This window comes from Fundulus heteroclitus, chromosome 7 (genome assembly GCF_011125445.2).
Source record: "Fundulus heteroclitus isolate FHET01 chromosome 7, MU-UCD_Fhet_4.1, whole genome shotgun sequence".
Taxonomy (NCBI): Eukaryota; Metazoa; Chordata; class Actinopteri; order Cyprinodontiformes; family Fundulidae; genus Fundulus; species Fundulus heteroclitus.
Window position 1 is genome coordinate 36,770,894 of NC_046367.1, and position 22,750 is coordinate 36,793,643.

The 22,750-nt window shown below is 40.2% G+C and overlaps 1 protein-coding gene across 1 annotated transcript in view; it reads right to left on the reverse strand.

Annotated features, from left to right (window-relative positions):
* The window catches only part of fn1a (fibronectin 1a), a 37,018-nt gene extending 24,836 nt beyond the window's left edge, over positions 1-12,182 (reverse strand). Inside the window, exons 1-12 of the mRNA XM_012882569.3 lie at positions 11,878-12,182; positions 11,055-11,180; positions 9,915-10,049; positions 9,503-9,631; positions 9,169-9,306; positions 7,826-7,984; positions 6,582-6,779; positions 6,259-6,441; positions 6,002-6,178; positions 2,193-2,348; positions 1,917-2,045; positions 1,237-1,380 (exon numbers count right to left, since the gene is read on the reverse strand). Coding sequence (XP_012738023.3) covers positions 1,237-1,380; positions 1,917-2,045; positions 2,193-2,348; positions 6,002-6,178; positions 6,259-6,441; positions 6,582-6,779; positions 7,826-7,984; positions 9,169-9,306; positions 9,503-9,631; positions 9,915-10,049; positions 11,055-11,180; positions 11,878-12,007 — 1,804 coding nt within the window. The 5' untranslated portion in view covers positions 12,008-12,182. The remainder of the gene's footprint in view (positions 1-1,236; positions 1,381-1,916; positions 2,046-2,192; positions 2,349-6,001; positions 6,179-6,258; positions 6,442-6,581; positions 6,780-7,825; positions 7,985-9,168; positions 9,307-9,502; positions 9,632-9,914; positions 10,050-11,054; positions 11,181-11,877) is intronic.
* Positions 12,183-22,750: the final 10,568 nt, after the last annotated feature.

Below are 22,750 nucleotides of genomic sequence, written 5' to 3' on the forward strand. Positions count from 1 at the left end.
GTTTGTGACTTCTTTCACGAGGAGCAGATATTTGGTACCACGTGTGTCGTGGTTGTATCCAGAGTCGTGGACTTTTAGTACAGCTGTGGCAACAACGCAAGCAATGAACCACATGCTGGCAGGAACAAAAGCTCAAAGTGTGTGTGTGTTGGAGAGAGGGGGGGGGGGGGTACTTGTAAAAGGGGAAATCACCCCCCCCCCTCCTCATATAACTGTCTGCTTTACATCAAAGTCAAGGGCCACATTTTCTAGGCTGCTTAGACAAACCTTTTTTTTTTGCAAAAGGTGACTATATATATATACAGACCACTAAGAATGTAAATGAGACATTTACATTCCTATTTCCTTTTTTGTATTTTTTTTTTGGTATTTTTTTGATCCATTGTAGATATGAAGATTCACTGTATATAACTGAATGCACCTTCCTTACCCTGCACCTTCTTGTATGAGCCGATGTGACGAGTGAATTTCTCCATTGTGAGATCAATAAAGACTATCTTATCTTATCTTAGGATTTTAAAAACAAAACAAAATGATCTGTTCACGGCACAGAAGAGGCAGGTACGTTTACTATTTCCTCTTTAATACCCGAAGAATCTCACATTAACGTCCGTTTTAGGCTGATTTTAAACACCGCTATTGGTTGGTGGTAAATAAATATAGAGGAAAGAATGAAATTACAAACGCTACCGTCATTCACTCAATCACTTGCCATACAGATTGAACACGAACACAAATCAGAGATGATTGCCTAGACAAGCCATTGTGGGTTTTCTCAATTTAAGATCTCCAGGCCAGGATTGACCTACAACAATGTTTGCCTACACAAACGCAGCTGGAACGATGTAGCAGATGTAGCAAACCAAGCCTTCACACCTACTCCTCAGGTCAGCTTAGTGACGGCCTCCACTGGCAGCTCACAGCCTTAGCAGCAACAGGTTGAGTTTAAATACCAAAACCCCCCACATCACTAACATCAATCACACCAAGACAGAGCAAAAGTATCCCAGGGTGAGTGTTAAAGCATTATGTGAAAGAGGTAACAACCTTCCTAACATCTGATCTACCAGATGTTTAAAAAAAAAAATCCACACAAACAGTGTGGCCAGAATACTGCATGTATTTAGATTCACTCGCTGCATCCCCGCACAGCATCTTTAAAACACTTCAGGACAGCGGTGAAAAGAAATCAAATGTTTAAAGCAAAGCTACAAAGCCTAAACTGAAATATCTTACCCGGATATGACAGCTGGGGCTCACATCCATGCTCTGCGACACCGTTGCCGTAGCAGATGCACTTATACATGACTCCCTGGATGACTTTGTCCCAAGACTCTCCAACCTGGTAGTTGGTTCTTGTCTCTGGGTCCTGGCAATGGTCTGAGAGCAAAATAATAAGAATTAGCAACAAACGTTGCTAGGATAAATAGACATGGAAAATAAATGGATGGATGGATGAAGTTTTTTTTCTGCATGCTTTAGTTCTACAGGCTAGTGAACTTGGCAATCACTGTGGACTTTTTTTTTTTTTTATTCCACCAACATTTTTTTAAATTAGAGTTGCAAACAGTGTTACTTGCATCTTGCCAACAAAGACACACCGTTTTGATTTTGTGACTGAATCTACATAAACTCAACAGTTTAAACAGCATAATTTATTTGAGCATCAAAGTCATTCTCCAAAAATTAAGGGAAAACTTGACATACACCAGTCAGCTGAAGGTGCTTGACTCTCAGATACTCCACATCTACTGTCTACGTTCTACATTCTACTAAAGGATAGTTGTTGCACAATGCGCAAACATATGTATTCAGGAATTCCCTTGTTGGTGTTTTAATACTATTTTATATCTGTCCTGTTGTTGCTAATTAAATCCATCCTTAGAAAGTTGCAGCAGCTGAACGTTTAAACCCACCAATGGCGTCACACTTCCAGCGGCCGCGGCCCTGACCAAAGCAGGTGCAGTTCATCATGTATCCTTCGTCATGCTCTTTGGTGAAGGTCTGGTTAACCTCGTAGGTCACTCCGTCCACAAGACAATGCTCTGTGACAAAGACATACAACAAAACTTAAATGGGAACCTAAACAACCAAATGCTTTTAATGTATTTCTTTTTGCTTTCCCCGGCAGGTGGGGCTACCATTTTTTTGTAAAGTCTGCATCAAGGCGAGTGAATTCAACGGACCCCTACCTTTAAGCTGGGAGTAGGCCACGCAGTTCCATTCCCCTCTTCCATTGCCGACACAGGTACAACGCATCATGTGACCAAGAACCTCGTGTCTCTTGTCCCACTGGTCACCGACGCGGTACATCAGCCCCGCAGTGGTGGTGCATACTTCTTCATTTGCTAAAGCGCACAAACAGAAACAAAACAAATAAAGAATCAGACCATTTCTTCACAGATGTTCTACTGGAAATATTTCTGCAGCCCATAATTATCAGAAAACGCTGTAGTGTATACGTTTGTCCTGTAAAAGGCCTGTGCATAGAAAGGAAGTTTTGATTAAAAGTTAGAAACAGCTGTCTTGTCTTCTCGTGTGTGTTCACCGTATGGTTTGAGTTAATTAATAGAGTATCAGAGACAGAACGTTTCCAAGTGTGTCTGCAACAAGCTGAGACCTGCCTTTAGCTGCGAGTCTAAAATGTGCTATTAAAATAAAGTTTGAGGCACCCTGGCTTTCTTTCAGCCCAGCCTTTCTGCTGTTGTGGGTTCTAAGTAAATGAAAGTCTACATTAGCGAAACCTATGATAACCTCTGTAGGAGAACAAGGCTTTTATTGTTGAAATTTACTAAGCCATCACACATAAAATCCCTGATGGAGTTTTATTATTTCACAGCAGGTGAAGGAGCAGACCGACAATAAATAAGGATTTGGATGAGCTTCTGCCTCCTGGACCTTTTAGAGAAGGACTTTGTGTATTTCAACTGGAGCGTCATATTACATGACAGATAAAAATAAATAAATTCTGGGGGCAGGTTTTGGACTTGGTTAGAACAGGCATGCAGAATTCAAAGCAGATCAGCTTCTTCAGCATTTTTAACATCGCAATACCCCAGAAATTATTTATCAGATGAATTATAACTGGGACCTTTAAAGAATATAGATGGAAATTGTCAAGGAAAAACATTTCTGGTGCTAATTTTGACATATTTGTCTAACATACAAGCCTTTTAACGTGTGTTATGAATGACTATCACTTTTCACCAACTATAAAAGAAATGAACATCAAATGAAGCTCAAAAGTGTTTGTCTTTCAAAGCATGCACGACTAAAATATGTTTTTTCTATATGGTCATTGTAAAAGGACAGCCAGCCCACGATCAAATCTTGAGCTTTATGCATCAGGACATAAGAAAATTACCTGTTCCTTATGAGATTCTACAAAAAAATCTAAACTTAACCTCAATCGTGTCTATCCCAGCAAATCCACCCAAAGGTCAGAAATACAAAAAACAAAAACAAAACAAGAGCTCCTGGTCAGACTCTACAGCCCTCAGTTAGCATGTTAAATTTTAAAAGGTTCTAGCATGACAAATTGAAAATAATTTCATTGTTGAATGGAGATGTTTCTAACCAAGAACTTGTTCAAAGTATCAGAAGGCCATGTTGAGCCTCTGTATGCTTTTTAAGGCATACGCACTTGATTAGGGTAATTTCATTACTTGGTTAAACAGTATCATCTTTATTGTCAATCAAGTCCCGCTTATAATAAGTTATCTGATACCGACTCATAATGCTGAAGCACACAAAGTTCCTGGTTTTGGAAGACAAAGCGTTGCAAACACAAACCCTTAAAAACACTTTTATTCCCAAACAAGAAACCCGAGAAACAGCTAAAACAAGCCGAGGGCTCTAAGTAAATAAGTGTTCTTCGAACTGATTAGAATGTGACAGAGAATCACAGAATGTAAATGACTGAATTTACATGATGGGATTTAGTCCTGGATGCTAGAAACACGCATGGAGACTGTTTTCTGACCAGATCACAGCGGATTACCAAACCACCTTTGAAGAAGTCTGAGGAGAAAGCACGAGCTCCAGGTTTGTTCAAACAACCCATTAACATCTCAAAATCCATGTTTGTTTTGACAATGGCTGCGAAGCAGTTAATTCCAGTGTGAAGACAGCCTGCTCCTTTCACCCCAGGAATGGGTTTACCTCACACAAACAGCACGGACAATAGCCAGAGTGTTTAAACAGACACCCCTCCCCAGCGGTTGTTAAAAAAAGAAAACTTGACAGGACACTTTTAACAACTGGGTGTCAGCCGAGAGGTGGTCCCACTAGCGGCCGAAGCATTTCTAAAGGAGTTATAAAGAATCAGATGGGTAAGCTCAAAGCATCCGGATGTTGGAGCTTTAAAATCCAGACATATCCACCAATTAAACCGTTTTGTTGCATAAAACTGTAATTTTAACTGGTCTATCTTTGCAATACGAACATCACTGAAGCTCACTGACACAAAACTGTTTAAATGTTCCTAAGATTGCTTTATGTTTGACGCATTTAGGCTCCACACAGAAATGAGACATGTATACACGTCTGCAGCATTTATGCTCTGTGCGGCTCTTCCTCTGAAGTAGCCCTATTCTCCTAGACTCTAGAGGGCAGTGTTGCGCTCCTACGCCAAGTGTAGTACACGCCATTACACGAAGAAGTAGAAAACACAGTAGTTTCCAGCATTTAAGCCTCTTACCTTCTTCTAAGAGTGATGGCAATTTTGGGCCAGGAATCGTTAACAATTTGTTGATCACTGTGATCTTTTTGGGCCGACTCATAAAGATCTCTATATTTACGAACCTCCACCAGAAGGGGCGCTTGCTCGTCGGTAATGTTTTCCCCGACAGTAATTTCCCTCCCATGCCACTAGGAGGTGGTATGTTCTATGACACTCAACAACATGTGTACAAACACTCTAGCTCCATCCAAAAACGCTTAATTATATCTCCTAGCTCCTGTTTCTTGTGCTTTCATGGGGTCAACAGTAAGAACTCTATCGTGGGTTGGAAAGGAGCTTCAGACTGCTGTGCCGATTTTGGGCAGCCTTCAACTCCGACGTCATTTTGTGACAAAAATGCACATTCTAGTCAAATCCAGGCCTACAGCCTTCTGAAAATGAACTACAAAATGCAAGCTCTCTTGTTGCTCTCTTGTGAGGTGGGCTGTGCTTATACGTCATGTCATGTAAAGGATTGTGGGATTCCTTATAGCTTCTTAGCGCTGGTCAAGGACATCGCATGGTTCCTATGCTAAATTAGCTGCAAAAGGAAGCATACAGACTCCTTTTTCTACCTCCTTCCTTACTGACTCCACCTTTCAGAAAGCACTTATGCACTTCTGCTTTGGCTACCGAGTCCTTACCCAATAGAGGTATTCTGATGGAGCCTTTGCTTAAAAAGGCTCCACAACAAAGTCATACTATGCATGTGCCAGTGACGCTTCTGTTTCTCCCGTCCACACGACAACGGCGACCGGGATGTTTTTAAAACGTTACAATCCGGAACCCGTTTTCAATTCATGTCGTTTTCCAAGAAAACGCATGCCACTGTGGTATAGACAAACAGTAAAAATGTGACGAAATATTTCTGTTTTCATTAAAAAAATGTCTCGTATGTGAGGTTACCACTTGGGCTGATAATAAAACTTGCACAGTAGTTAGCGGCGTTAATAAAGTTTGTTACCATGATCAGGAAGGGGAAAACCCTGCTACTTCCATTTGGTACCAATGTGCTTAACTATTGGGAAAAATGTTTTTTTAAGCATTTATTATGAGAAATAAATAAAAGAATATGAGATCTTATTAACCCGAACATGAAAGTTATAAAAAGGGAATAACAGCAGTTCATGATGAAGATACAAACGGCTGTATGAAACACTCTTTAGTACATTTCATCCCAAACTATGAAATGATGAACAGGTGAAACAAATAGCACCAAGCGGTGATAATGAAACCAACATACCAAGCAATAAAACACCAAAAAGGTTTTTAACTACTTACCAGTCATTGGGCAGAACCCATAACGATGGTCTTCATCGTAGTTGGTTGTGGTGCCACACCACTTCATGCCATCCCTCCGAGCCTCGGAGGTGCAGTCAGTGTAGTTTTTGCCATTGAAGAGGAATGGAAACTGACACAGAGCACCATTGGAATTACCGCCTCGCGTCATCACGACCACTGTTTAAGAGAAAGGAAATCAGACATTTGGACACAAAATTCCCCTGCGATCTCCACCTTCAGAGACAATAACTGCTCACCGTTCCTCTCTGTACAGAAAGAATACTTCTGGTCTTTGTCGAAGTCTGAAGAAGTAGAACACCACAGCTGCCCATCGCTGCGTCCTTCAGAGATACAGGAGTGGTAGGTCTTCCCCTTGTGGACAAAGGGGAACACGCAGGGAAGGCCTCCAGAGTTGCCACCGTACACCGGAGCTGGTCCATCTGGATGCCGACATGGAAAAATAAGTTACTTAATGTTTATATTCTACTTCTAAAGTTTAATTTTGGCAGATCTCAGCTCACAAAATGCCTCTTGTGACTGGCTCAAAATAAATCTACCCAGAGAAGGGACTGTCTCTTACCCCACTGATCACAGCTTACTCCATTGCCCATGCAGGTGCAGATCATCTTTTTGTCTCCCTGGGTCTTGATCCAGCGCTGTCCATTGAAGTATGTAAGTCCTGAGTCAGTCTTGCAGGGTCCCTCCAGGAGAAGCTCTGGTACAGTGACAGGATGGTAGACTGCAGGCTGGATGTTGGTTACCACATGAGAGTTACTGCCTGGAACGCAAAGCATTATTCAAATTAGATGCCATGCCAAAAAAATAAAAGAATAATCAGCATCAGATGGCTATCGACCAAGATGACAATGATTTTTTTTTAAACTACACAGCTTTAATATATTTGAGAGAAGCTGTTAATAGCAAAGTGTAATTGGCCAGAAAACCTATATGATGCAACAGTAATATCAAAGCTGCATTAGTAGTTCAAATTAATTCATTGTTTAATTGATTTTTACTAGGTTGTTACTCCACCAGGTTTTCCTTAATATGTTTAATTTGTTACATTGCTGGCAGCAACTGGCCTGTTTATTTTCAACAGGGGATTTTACAGGGAACAAGTTGTCTACAGCTAGATATTTGCTGCTCACTACATCTCCACAGAACCACATTTCCAAAAGGCTGAGCTATCCTAAATTGACATGAGCAACAGACACGAGCAACAGTTTCAGTGTAAGCAACAAAAAAACTACGAAATCACCAAATCTTTGCAAACCAATTCCAGGTCGACTTGCTTAGATTATGGTTTATGCCTTAATTTTTTAAATTAAATATGAATTGACAAACATTGGCAGCCAAAGCCAACATAAACCAGTAGTTAGAAATAGTAAATAAGTCAATTTGATAGACATTATCATGAAAACAGCTTAAAAAGTATTTGAATTCCTTCAACTACATTTAAAAGGACATGATTTTGCACATTAAAGTGATGTCACTGCTCACCCTTTTAGTTTTTAATGACGTTATGTCGCAACAACCCTATTTTTCTACATCACTCTCCAAAATTGTATCAATCAGAACCCATTTTTCTTTCCAACATTCCCCCTCCGCTTACCCCGGTTCCCACATACTATCGATGTCTCCTCCATTTTGGGAGGTAATGATCTTAAGCTAAAAAAACACATCGTCTTCACTTCGTCACCTGGACCCTTGGCACCTCATATCTCTCACCCACTTATAACATCTGTCTTTGGTAGAAATTCTTCCACAGAGTTAAGGGGCACAAAGGAAAAAAAAAAGGGAAACATGGACAATGTCAGTTCTCACCCAGGCCTGTGGTGTGAAGTGAGGCATGTCGTTCACACTTCATCTCTCCACGGCCGTTCCCTGTGCAGAGACACTGGAGCTGGTGGCCGCGAGAGTCTGTCTTGGTCCATGTTTCTCCGATTCGGTATGAGGTCCGAGTATCCTGATCGTTACAGCGATCTAAGAGAAAGAGATTTGATTAGCACGGAAGTGAGGAAAACTATAAACATAAACATGCTGCAATAGAAATGCTGTGAAAACTCTAAATCAAAGTCAAAATGCCTCTGGAAATATTTGTAATTAATTAGTAGGGAATTTATCCTCCCAGCTAATAGCCGAAAAAGGTACTGATGACCTCCAATAAATTAAAAAGCCTTTGTCACCATAGATTCCTACATGCAATAACAAGCTAATAAACTATTAAATCTATCATTGTCTGTTGCATCAGACAGAATAATTAAAGACACGCATAACTGTTTAACATGGTGACACCACTGTTGAGCATTTTCTCCAAAGTCTGTTGAAGACCTCCCATAACTAAAAGGTCCTTATTTACACCTAGTCCTCCTGGCGAGGATGGATTATTAATATAATCTTTGATCCAACAGTAGAACATCAGAAGAAAAAGATTCGATTTTCTGCTTGAATGACTCTCAGCGACCCACATTTCTTGTTTGACAGACAACTAAAGTTGGACAAAAGTATAATCTTTGAAGCCAAATGAATTTATTTAAAATGTACTAAAGCTTAAATTTTAAGTCTAAAAATGCACCGATCAGAGATTTTGGCTGATTTCTGATCATCAATTTTGTAAAACTATGGCTTGTCAAAAATAAAAATGAAAAACTATAAAAGCTGGTTCTGATTGCTCTGGTAGCTTTGAGTAACAACAAAATATTTTCTCATTTTTTTCTAGACCAATTACAAATTAAGCCTTCTGAAGATTAAGAATGTTTATTGTAAATTGAAACAGTGTTTTAAAAAAAACAGGCCAAAATTGCTGATCTTAATTTAAAAAGAAATGGCAAAAAGAATGGCATCTTATCTCCTTTACAAGTAAGACAGTTGGTAACATTTTTTTTTTACTTTTTTCCCATCCTACTGACTGCATTTTTAAACACCTCACAGGAAATATCTAACCGAGTCTTCTTCATTCTGTAAAAGCTTCCACACTGAAGAGTGTTGCTTTCATTGCAGCTGGGTTGCGCTTATGTTTGGTGCATTCTTTCGCATTTTTTGTCTCATCTAATTCTGGTCACCAGCCCATTTGTTTGTACATCTCTAGTTTTAACCTGAAATTTACTACAAAGGCATGGGATCACAACTGGGAATGAAAATTCAGAGGAAGTAAGTGAAATAATTACTTCTGGATGTGCACGTGATCAATCCATTTCCCTCTCCCAGGCAGGTGCAGTCGATTATCATCCATCCCTGGTACTGCTTCTCCCACATCTCCCCGACAACGTAGGACTTGCCGACCGACTGGTCAACGCAGCGCTCAGCTGCAAAAATAAAAAACTCCTTCACAACTATTTTCCACTCATTAGCGTCTCTGTATCAGTGTTCAGAACGGTTCTAAATGGTTTCTTAACTCTTTGACAGAACGAGAGAATGCAGAATCAGACAGTTATGGCAAACTGACTCAGAGTTTTCCATCCTTATAGAAGGAGTAATCAGCTAGCTGTCTGAATGACTCACCAACAGGTTTACAGGTCCATTCTCCCTTTCCATTGCCCAGACAGACACACTCCAGCATGTAGCCTCCTTCGTGGGGTCTCCTCCAGGTGTCTCCAATCTTATAGGAAGCTCCGTCATCGTGACAGCGATCTGGTCGGACAGACACAAACAATAAGATTTAAAGATGTCCCGCATGTTTCTGCGAGTTCACGTAGCAGATGACAAGCGCAAGAAATGAAAGAAGTCAGACATTTTCATCATTATCTCACCCCGCAGCTAACTGCAAGCAGCTGCCCGGCATCGGTTCTTAATCAGCGGCAGAGAATACAGAGCTCAAGAAGTTTACTGCAGTCAGCCTGGCACACGGTGGCAGGAAACAAAAACTGCAAGCAGAGGGGGTTGTGTGTGTGGAACCACAAACGGCAACACGTACTTGCAATGGTGCAGCTGATTCGGCCCTTCCCGGATCCGATACACGTGCAGTCCCAGATCATGCCGTCCTTGGGGCTCTCAAAGGTCTCGCCCACTTTGTAGAACTTCTGGCCGACTTTGTCGTAGCACCTTTCCTCTGACGAAGGTAAAGAAGAGAAAATTGTCTTTAGGTTATTTGGAAAAAATAGATTGTGATGCAAGTCTATGCATTTCAGACCAAACAGCATATAATAAAATAATTAAAACCACAATGAAAAGCTTTTAGTGACCAACACAAACCAAACCAACACAAAGCAGTGCCTAATTGGGAATGAGAAAAATAAAATTATATTCAGATCTTCCCCCAGATTCTTAACTGGATTTAGGGGTCTTCTAACACAACAATATGCTTGGGTCCAAACTATTATAACTCTTACTGTATGTTAGGTGTCTTTGTCCTGCTGGAAGGTGAAACTCCACCCATTCTTTTTCAGCCTCTCAAGTTTTCTTGTGGAACTACTCTAATAATTAAGTCCTCCAACTTTCCCTCAACTTTGGTCTCCTAAGCATGACGCTTCCACCAACGTTGCTCATCATAGGGATGTCTTACGTAGGCGGATCTGCAGCTCTATCTTTCCACCACATTAAGCATTTGCTTTGCATGTAGATCAAAAAGTTCAATGTTGGTCTCATCTGACCAGAGCTGCTTCTTTCCTCACATGGCATCTGGCAAGCTGCAAACAGAACCTGGTATCCTTTGCTCTTATTAAGGGCTTTCTTCCAGCAGCTTTCTGTATGGTCCAGATTTTGAGGAGGACAGAATGAACAGTTATCGGTTTAGATGTTCACTGTTCCCATGTTCGGTTGATAATTAATTAATGATTTTTAAAACTCATTTTTAATTAATGAGTTTATTATTTCACTATCTAACTCTCTTTAAAGTTTCTGTCGTGTTCCTCTATATGGTGAGGCTATTTTTTCACTAATATGTTCTGGCAAATCTCTGAGGGCACACAAAGTATTTTTTGGAAACTAAGTTTAAATTGGACACTAGGGGGATCAATACAAATGCACATCACACCATTAAGGTTTTTGTATAAGAGAAAAAGGTAAAAGCATTCCGCATTTTCCTCAAAGAGCACCGTAACGCACACAAACTAACCTTCCGGTTTGCTTCTGCACTTAATCCCAGCAACTCCATGGCATGTACAGATCAGGACATTGCCCACAAAGAGACGCTCCCACTGGTCGTTAACGTTATATCGCTGACCGTTCTCTATACAGCCATCTGAGCAGAGAGGAACAGATAAAACAATTCATGAAACACTGTTAAAGACTGGGACAAACGCTGTTCCTGGAAAGTGATCCCTCTCTTTTCACCCGGGTTCACACAGATCATTATCACTGGTTACACAAGCAAACAGGGCCTTTTTTTATACTAACAGAATAACATTCAGATTAAATGATACAACTCTACCCTCCATGTTTCTGAGCAAACTCCACAAGTGTTAACGAGGTTTCACAGGGACTTCGAAACTGTCATAAATCATTTGCACAGGGTGGAGAGGAGCAGTCATCCTCTGTTTCTCCCCCCACCAGGGACATTCTTTGCTTAGAGCTCCCTACTTCCAGAGCAATTATCTTTTTTTTATCCTTTAATCCACTTTACAATGGTTCCCCAAAGTCTTCATTTAACTTAATGAACTTGGATCATATGGACCCAAGATGATGAGGAGGGCTTGAGTCAAAGGTTAATCCTGTGACCCAGAGAGCAGAGACTGGTTGAGGCAATTAGTGCTTGATGTCATCATTAGGCTGATAACATTACATGCAAACGCCTTAACAGATAAGCGTGTTCAGATGAGTCTCCTTATTTTATAATTAAATAAAAATGTGTTTTTTAATTAAAAAAAAAAGTCATGAAAAAAATATCTCAGATGAAGCAAAATCAAAGCAGAAAAAAAAGGAGAGTAAATCGGTTTTACCTGAAGAGACCGAGGCGGCGCGGTAATGCTGCTGGTTATCGTGCGTCCCCTGGGGCATGCTGTTCACTGCGCTCCCGATGCACAGGGCGACCAGCACCCCGGCTATGGTGCTGCTGCTGCGGCCGGACATCTTGTTTGAAACCAATCCCGCTCAGGGTGCAGCAGGACGCGGCTACAGGTGAGAGTTTCTGTCTGGGATTCCTTCACCGCCGCCGGAGAGATTTGGGGTTTGCAGCGCCGCTCCGCTTTCTGCGCGTCTACGACCTCCTCCGTCCGTCTGGGGCCCCTGAGTGGAGGGTCCCTCCTCTGCTGGGAGTGATTTATCTGGGCTTGGCTTCCAGACGGAGGAGGCAGGTCCAAGAGACGACCCACGCAGCACTGAGCAGAGGCAGAAAGTCTGTTTCAAACTCCTTCCTCCGGCAAGCCCCTTCTGAATCTCTATTACACGATGCACCCGAAAGTGTTTTAACTTCTTTCAAAATATTATTAACTCAGGACAATTGTTCGTTTTTGACGTTTTTTTTTAAATAAGGCAAATATCACTGTGCCTCAAAAGTTATTCTTAGTGTGTGACAGAAACCTTTTAAGCTGAAATGTGAACCTATGTATTAACTATACAACGAAAGTCAGAAACAAGATTTATGTGGTTGAAAATTAGCAGCAACTTGCATAAATGAATAAACATACAGCGTGAAAATTTTTGTGTTTTCCACTTCACTTCTAGGTTAAGTGAAGTGGAAAAGACTTTTGGTTTGGTTGGTGCGTTTATGTTATGCGATTGACACAAAGCGAATTTTCGCTGAAGGTAAAACATCTGAACTATTCTGTCGATTCGAGTGTCGTCAACCAATCAGGGACTAGGTGTTGTGACTTAAGGTGAAGGAGCAGAGTGGAAATTAAGCCTTTTTTTCAACCGATATGGAAGATCGAAAAATGAATGTTGACTTAGGATGAAATAAGGAGTACTCATTAAAGTTGTTTTGGGTGGCTTTGAAAAAAGCCGTTTTAATTTAGCCCTTAAAAGGACTGTTAAAGCCGGTCATACGCGGTACGGTTTTTGGCCCTCTTTGGGTCCATTCTTCAGTCGAGCGAGAATTTTTTGGACCGGGCAGAGTTTCAGCTTCACTGTCCGTCCTCCCCCAACCTCCCGCACTGCGCGTATGCAAACAAGGGAATTCTTCTTCTTCTCAGACGAAAACATAGGTGGAGAGAAGTATGACGGCGGTACGTGTGACATGGAGTCAAACTACGGAGGAGCAACTCGTAGAATTGCCAAGGCAGCGCGTTTTGTTCTAGTGTAAGAACAGGTTTGGTGAGCTGTAAACTTTTAAATCCTGCAGTTTCGTCGTACAGTTTGAGCTGTATCTGAGTACAATGACTGAAAATATCGCACAGTTTATGTGCGGCATAAATTATCCATCAGTCGTCCTCCTCTTGTAGCTTCTGAGCCGGTGCCGGCCATCCGCCGCCTCTTTAGCCGACTCTGGTGCTGACTCTGCCTGACCTGTTGCACTGATCTCCAGCTGTCCTCCCTTAGCACCAGAGCGCCTCCTCGCCTTACCTCTGTTGTACGGGTGATCAGAACCGGAGCGGGATAAATGCTTTGGATCCTGGACAGACCGAAGTACCTCTAGAAGCGACCGTGATCCAGCCGGAGCTCCTAGACTCCGTGAACTGGGGGCGTCTCTGGAGGATCTGGTGGACCCAGGGACGCCGGTGCCGTTGTTTGGCTTTCAGGATTAAATACAGCACCGTGACTCGCTCGGTAAAATCACGGTCCGCCATGTTGAGTTAAACAGACAACAGGCAAGCAGGTAGAAGCTCCTCCTATTTGATGACAAGGTGAAGGAATAAGAGCGTTGTCCCCGTTGGCCACACAAATTGCTGACGAAAGGTCAAGCGAGCAGCGACGCGAGAATATGGCGAAAATTTTGCCGTATTCGCGTTCAGTGTGAACGTACGGGAGAACAGTGGGAGATCAGAGCAAGAGGCCGGACAGAGAGAAGTGGTGCGTACCCCTAATAGAGTAAAGTTCAACCAACTGCCTTTAGAAATCCCCTCATCCGTAAACTGAGTAACATTGTTAAATATCGTGGTACAGGTTTGTTTGTTTGTTAGAGAATATCAATTATTTGGATTCCCTTCCAGCGGGACAGTGAGCCTAAACATTCAGCCAGAGCATCAATGGAAACCAATTCTTCTATCAGAAGTTATCCGTCAAAGTCCCGTTGACAATCTGTGGCAAGAGTGGAAAATTGATGTTCACGGACACTATCAGTGCATTTGACTTATGTAAAGCAAAATGGGCTAAAGATTCAGTCTATGTGCACAGTTGGAAGATACATGTACCTTTAAAGGCTTCTGGCTGTAATTGCAGTAAAAATAGGTTTCACAAATTACTGACTGAATTTTATTTGTAGGAAATTGAAACCATGTGTCATTTTCCTTCCACCTTCACAATTATGCGCTTTTTCTTAGTCTGGATTATATAAACTACAGTGCCATTTGTGGATTTAATGTTGCATAATGTGAAAAGGTTCATGTGGTCTGAATACTTCTCCAGGCCACCGTATTTAGTCTGTACTGGGCTTTAAGGACATTGATGCAGTTCTCCACATCTATTGGCTTTCTCAGTTTAATACACTCAGGGTCTGAAGGAATTGGGTCACATGGCGTCAGTGCCTGGAAAGTCTCCAGTAGTCTAAAGTTTCAATGTCTGGAAAGTGTTTGAATGACCAGGTGTTTAAGTGAAATGATTTTTCAGTAATTCAAGCTGTTCAGTGTTTGTAATCTGCAAATCAAAGATCTAGTGTGTTTTTAAGACAACGTATTATACCTGACTTAACTTTACCTTCATACACTCTGCAGGATAAAGGATGTGGTTCTCGTTTGAACCAAAGTCGGTCATGACTCAGAGAAGTCTTTGGCACATTTAGTAGCTTCTTCTTTAAATTAATTTAATTCACTGAAGTTGTGTTGCTTTACAGGACATGCAGATCCAATTTGTAGGCATTGATACGGAACAAATTTCGGCCCAAATTAAGATTTAATTAAATTTAACCTTAAAATGAGTTTAAATTAAATCACATTTCCCCCTACACAGTACACTGACATCATTAGATCAGGTCCAGTTGCATACAGTCCAATTCAATTATGATGATGATGCTATATAGTGAACTTCAGTTGATTGTGCAATGCTAACTTGTCAAATATATCTAAGTAATGTATCTATGAAGCTGTTACAGTGCGTAGACCATAGTTGCTTGATCATACAAGATCCTGTGATTAAAAAAACGTGTCAACACAAGAAAGTTGCTCATGCTTTCCTAGAAGGGGCATCTAAAAAGACACAAGCATGACTGACATCTGGTATGCTTCTTAATTGTCTGCTGGGGGATGATCCAGGTGGGAGAGATAACAAAATTGTAAAGAAGAACTTATCCTCTTAAAAGGGGGCAACACATTTTAGCATTGAGAGGATGTCAAAGTTAATCTGTCAGCATTTTACACTGGTAATGTAAACAAGGAATGATGAATAGAGACGACCCCGATCTGATACCCAGATCGGATATCGGCTCCGATATCGACTAATTAGCAGGATCGGATAACGGATGATTGACGTCGAGCCAGAATGCCGATCCAGTCATTTCTTTTATTATTAATATCACACATAGCAATACAGTTATGGCAAACTAGTCACTTCTTTTCTAGGTTTGCAACGGCCGTTACGCAGAGCACACACAGCAGCCAGCGGTGTGCAAACACAGAGCAACATGGAGCCAGTACTGGACAGAGCCAAGACTGCTAAACATTTCATACGCTAACAACTCCGACTGCAACATGCAGCATCTGCAAGGCGTAAGTTGGGGGGGGGGGGTGATAAAGTTGGTAAATTCAACACCACAAACTTAAATAAGTACCTCCAAAAGCACCATGCTAAAGAACATGCAGAACTTTTTTTAACAATGTTTATTTGTAGCCTGATAACTTCACTCACATGGCAATATCCACGGTTTACTCCTTCAACGATAATATCGGATCGGTATTGGGTATCTGTTGATACGCTTAGCCCAGGTATCGGATTAGGTCAGAAAAACCTGGATCGATGCATCTCTATGAAATATACACAATGTATCAGAAACGATCTCCTGGCTTAAATCCAGCCTTGGCTTCGTCATGTTCTGCATTATCACTGATTTTACTCATTATTTTATTTTGTTCCAGCACGCTCAAACAGCTCTGCAGTTGTTTAAGTCAATCGTATGGGCAAAGTGTGCTTCCAGATTACACCCCTGCTAATGCAATGTTTGAAATAGACAAATAGTGTATACTCATGTTTTAGAATTCAGATGGGTCAATATGCAGCAGAATGATTATAATATGCTGTAATTTTGACTGTTGAGGTAATTTACATTCATCAACACAATTCCACCCCTCCCCCCAAAAAAACCCCAAAAAAACATAATCTCAAGTCACTTCGTAAGATCAATCAATCAATCAATCAATCAATCAATCAATCAATCAATCAATCAATCAATCAATCAATCAATCAATCACTTTATTTTTGGTCAATTATCCAACATTAAACATAGGAAACAGTAAAAGAAACAACAATAAACAACATAACAACATAAACACTTTGAGTTTAATTTAATGTCTTGATTGTCATTCTTAAACGTAATTGGATGCAATCCTTAGGTTGCAGGTTTAAGACCAAACAATTAATTAACATTTCTGAAACCTTTTTTTAAAGAAATAATCAAAAGACATATAAACAGACAAACTGGTGAAGAAGTATGAAACAGTAATTTGCACCTACGTTTAAAATAATAATGTCACGGGATGTTAAGTCCAGTTGTGGGTCTGGGATAGAAACTGTTCTTCAGTCTCTTTGTGCAGGTTTTCAGTGCTTTGTAGCGTCTGCCAGAGGACAGAAGCTCTAAAAGCGAGTGTCCAGGATGAGATGCGCCTCTGACATTTTCTGGGAGAACCACACACAGATGCAGTAGATGAGGTAGCTCTCTAAGGAGCACACCAGCAGCTTTTGTTTAACATTGTACTTCCTGAGAACTCCCTGAAAGTGCAGCCTCTCTGCTGTGCCTTCTTGAAAATGATGATGGAGGTGTTGACACTCCATGTCAGGTCGTCCTCTATCTACACACCCAGGAACCAGAAGCTGGAGACCCTCTACTCACAGTCACCACTGATGGACAAGAGGCCTGACGGTTGTTTTCTTCCTCCTGCAGTCTTTGACCAGCTCCTTACGTTTTTGCAGTGATCAGGATCAGGTTATTTCCTGTTGCACCTCCTCCCTGTGGACAGATTCATCCGTTCCCCTAGAGATGAGCCCCAGCATAAGATTAATACCTTCAAACGAGCTCCAGTTGGATAAAATCGATTCAAATCTAAATGAATTTAAGTCAGTCATTCATCATCATTACAGTGAGATTCAAATGTATTTCTACAACAAACAAGTCAGTCCATTTAAAACAGCATGCTGTCAGATTTAGTTTACAATATCATGGCATATTATAATAATATGTATGAGGAAACAAGCAGATTGCATCTGGACTGCTTTGCAAACCGATGCTTATAATGCCTGAAAATAATAGATAATCCTTTTTGAATTAAACACTGTTTCAGGTTTCACAACCATTAGTACCCTAAATAGAGCAACTCCATGAACTATGGGCCTGACGTTGATATCAAGCAGGTTCATTCATTTTACTTTGTTTATTATTAAGTAAAACATACATTGACAGCTGACATACAGTTTACATCTAAAACCCATTTACGGCGTGAGATAACCCTGACAGAAATTAAAAACTGCGTGCCTGGGTGTCCTCATTTCCTTGGCTGTGGCATGAGCTCAACAGTTACAGCAGTGAAACTGATTAATCTGCCGTCAGCTGCTGCATTAAGCCAATCAGTCCGCAGGGAAAATGTGAGCGAAGACTCTCTAACCACCATGTTATGCGTTGTGAAGTAGGGACACATAAATCCGAGGAATACGGACACATTCTTGAGGTCTCGCGGAGATTTTCTCCTGCAATCCTCTGGGACATCTGTCTTAACACTTTATTTTATTTACCACTTGCTTCACATCAGGAGACTGTAATTAGTTACAGAAAATATAGTAATCTGACTATGAAGCCTGAACTGTTCCAATTTGACTCATAGATGAAAAAAAACTTTGCCTTTCATATAGTTTTTCTTCTGCTATTTTTTTTTTCAGTTTAGACTGTTTCTGTTTGTAATCTGTAAAGAAATTATTGACTGAAGCTGATGTGTCTCAAAGACAGATGTGTATGATATCACCGTTGGCTGGACGGGCCAAACATGGCGCTCCAGACACAGTTGCTGTTGTCATTCCTCTGATTCTGCAACGCTCCAAGTTAATAACCAGCAGGACTGCTTCATCAATATTCAATTTGTCTGAACATGTTAGCATTGTTCTGGCTTTTGCAATGTGAGCAATCAGAGCATATCTCGGCCAGACCTCCCAAATCTGAGCTTTTGTGTTTTTTATTCTGAGCTGATCATTGTGGGCTCTAAAGCCAGGAGCGGCCAACTCCAGTCCTCACGAGCCTGTGTCCTGAGTTTTTTTATGTCCCCCTGGTTCAACACACCTGAGTCAAATTAAGGCCTTGCACACAGGTAGCCAGGTCCCCTTCATCGTTTTTTAAAAATAATCGAACACACAGGAGTGTTGTTGGTGTGAAACATCTGACCTACAAGCGTTTTTTTTCTCCTTTGCACGTTGATGTATTGGATCAGCTTGGCCTGCCAAAACAAACATGGCAAAATGCCTCTTAACCAACTGTAACATTTATAACCTTCCATGTATGCTTTTATTTTGAAGTCTTGATACCGAGACGTGGACAGGAAATGCTTTGTGGTGCAGAGGTGGAAAATAAACTACCGGAGATGCTGTTAATTTTTTAGCAGTGTATTTACCCATATTATACATTGATTAAATGCATGTTGTAAACAATCAGTCACAACACCAACGTAGAAATCAGCACATCATTTTTATACCGCACTTTTGTGTACCAAAATTGACCAACCTTGTCTAAAGCCTTGTTTACCAAGATGTGCAATTTGGAGGCATACGCTTCTTCCCAGCTGTCACACAGGGAGCCTTAGCATTGCCATTTTTTTCTTTTCTGAGAATATGGATTATTTGTTTCAGTTTTTGAAAATTATTTCTATTGCTGCTGGAGCAGTAGGAGTACACCGGAATGCAGAAATTAAGTGAAATGGGATTGCAGAGAATAGCTCCTTCTTGAGTATAAAAAACATTATCCTTTAATATCCTTAATGGAAAAGCCAGTTTTAGTGCATTCAGAGTGAGTTTAATGGGGCATATACAAAAAAAACAAAAAAAGACCGATATGAAGTATCGGCTCTTTATGTTTGTGGTATTTATCTGATTGGAAGAGTTAAAGGTTATTCTTTTCTGTTTGGAAGAAATGCAGCAGACGATGGATAAATGAATCTGGCTCCAGTCTGTAGTGGTGTAGAAAGAACAGAGCCAAAAAGCTCTAAATTGACTGGTTCTTCTCTGCATTTTGATCCTCACCAATAGTCATAAGACATGGATTGTGATATAAAAAAAAAGAAACATTTGGATACAAGCAGCAGAAATTAAGTTCCTCCCTAGGGTGGCTGGGACTGAGCCTCAGGCTGGTGGGACGACCCAGTCTGGGTTGCAGACATTGCTTGAAGGACCATAAATCCCTTCTGGCTTGAGTTTGCCTTGGGATCTAAACTGGAATGTGTTGCTGGGAAGAGGACTCTCTGGTTTTTGATCCTGTCCCACTTACCTGCAAAACCCAACCTCAAATAATCAGATATTCAGTTTGAATGGATATTATCAGCTGAACGTAGCCTGTCTGCCATCACCAGTCTTTTCTATGTTAACATTTCAAGTAGGCAACGACAGTGGCATCTTCCTGTATGTAACGTAAAACGATTAAAATTTATGAATATACTCTAAAACAATATTAAAAATAGTTGGTAATAAAAGGGGAACATGCATCACTTTGTCATATAGTAATCAAATAATCATATCAACCCAATGTATTGAGAAGAAAGGCCAGCTTTTGGGAACAATTATTCCTATAAAATAAAAGCTTTACAGTGATGTAGCTCCTTCCAGTACGCTTTAATATCACAGAATATTACCTTTTCTGATTCAGGACTGGTCCCAAAACATGGAACATGGAAACTAGACATGGCCATTCCCCCTCTAGACTCCACTCGTTCTCCCCCTCACTGGAGTGGTTAAGACTACATTCATTTCCGTGGTTTCCAGCTGTAAACCACGTCAGCTACTGCAGGGCTCTGACCAACAATGATGAAGCTGTTAATCCCAGTTTAAAGATGTTATTGTGCAACCTAAGTGCCTGATGTAGCATCTCATATAAATATACAAGCATTCTTATGGCTGAATGGAGCAAATTAAAGTGGAAATTTTCCATTTAAAGTGAATCAGAGCTGATCAAAAAGGAAATTACAATGATTTTCGTTGTATATTGCGGGAACAATGCAGCAACAAACTTGAAGTAGATGCAGACTAGTATAAAAACATTCCTCCATAAACACGTATTCATTTATAAAACTATCTGAAACATGTTTATAACCTTCTCAGATGAAAAAGAGGAACATGGTTGCTTCAGATGAATAATCCTAAAGCATTTGGTGGTAAAAATGGTGGGAAGTTGGTGAAAGAGGAAGAAACGTTGAGAAACTTTATTTTCAGAGCAAATAAAGTTCAGTGCTGATTAGTCAAGGTCCTACTGTACATTTGTAAATTTATTACACAAGATAATCCAGGATGAGGCTGACGCAAGGAAAGGGGCTTGATCTGATCTGCACGTCTCAAATATATTTCTCAAATCCTGTTTTTTTTTCATTGCTTTTGTCCAGTTTTGACCTTAATAATCTCCATCAAATAAAAATATGTGAGGAGTTCGAATTCACATTTTGGTTGTTTCTGTAAATCATGTAAATCACTTGCTACAAAGTTTTCTAAGGAAAAGCACTAAAACACATCTTAAACGATGCTTTACCCTCTACAGCAGAGGCTATATATGTCTGTATTAAATTCAATCAAAACAGCTGAACGGACATGTTGTTTTGTGTAATTAGTCTTTTGTCAGACTTATATACTTTAACTAATAGAAAGCAGGGAGCAGTTAAAGTCTTACCCAAAGTAGATTAACAGTCTTAGTGTCCGAATTTATTCTAAAGCAATAATATAAATCCAATGAGCCCCAGAAGCTGAAGCTGACATTTACTCCATGACAGGCAGAAACTAAAGATCTCCTCAAAATAACTTCAATCTTAAAAAAATGACACAGCGGTTTGTGCAAATTAGATTTTATGAACCTATAAGCTGTCTCTTATTGCTTTGATTTTTTTATCATAAATATTTAAATTGTTAATGGAGGTAGAAGGTGGTCTTCTTTTTAGCAATGCCAATGGCAGACCTCTGTTTTCCACCTGCATTTTCTATATAAACAATTGTTGGCGTTTCTATAATGGTTAAAAGGTTCAAACAGTGTCTGTATAAACTGCTACGATATTTACGAAATCGGGATGTATTTGAGAGGACAGTCGTCTGTTTAGGTGAGGTTAGCCTCAGTCTCCACGACCAGCTTATACTAAAAAAAAAAAAAAAAAAAAAAAGGACAGACATGTTGGTTCTAACGACGCTTTATGCGTTTGCTACTTTGTGAACCTTTGAATCATTTCCATATTTGAATAGGGTGGATCATTACACAAAAGCCAATATTTATTCATAAGGAAAATGTAGATAGGAGGCGGTGCACCGCTACAGATCTTCCTGTGTTAAACATGCACTGATAACAGAACATGCGAAGCATTTCTAAGCAGGGTAGCTCACTGAAATAAAAAGCAACCAGCAAAAAAAAACTCAATTATTATAGTGGTCTGGGTGAACTCTTTTTTTATTGATCTTTCCACTGTTCAATAAGACAGTAACTTTGACTAGAAGGGTTTATATGCTGTATTCTTTTGATTCAGTCAAGAAGATCCTACTTCTATTTCCTGTAAGTAATCATCAGCTTTTGCATGAATGCAAACAGGTTAATGGTTTAAAGGTTTAGGAAACAGAGTTGTTGGATGGCTTTAGACCTTGATCCTCTTGGACCGTTAGCTTCAGCTTCTGGGAACAACCAGTCTGTATTTATACCAAATGAAGATCCCAAGTGATTTAATCTACTACAGGTAAGATATTGACTGCTTATAACCTTCTAACACCCCCACTTCCACAATCCTGAATTATCAACTTAAGCTGTGCTTAGTTTTGTCAAAAAAACAAGATTGCGGAGCAATACATTTAATTTCAAAGTGCTGAATTTTTTTATGCTGCCTTTATGTAGATGAATCCTGATCTTATGTTCATCTATTTATTACCTCAATAACTGGTAAACTCAGTCATTAAATAACACTGTGATTATCTTTTTTTTCTGCCTTAAATGCTGCTTATTATTTGCCCTTTATGTTGTTTTTTGGACAAGAGAGCAAAGTAGAAGAGGAGAATGCTAAGCCACACAACAGTAAATTTAAATTAAATGTTTATTTTCTATGCTGAAATATTGTTGAGTCTGGGTTTGCTTATTTTAAATCAAGATTAAAAACACATTTGTTTAGGATTGCCTTTGACTGCTCTAGTTAAACTGTTTTACTGAAACATCATTAGTTTAAATTTGTAGTCCACCCGTTTTTAATATTTGCTTTCAGTTGTCCATTGTCCCATGTTTTATTTTGTTTCAACTTGCCTTTATTCTGTTTTTATTTCCCTATGTTTTAATCATGTAAAGCACTTTGCGTTGTCTTCGTACTG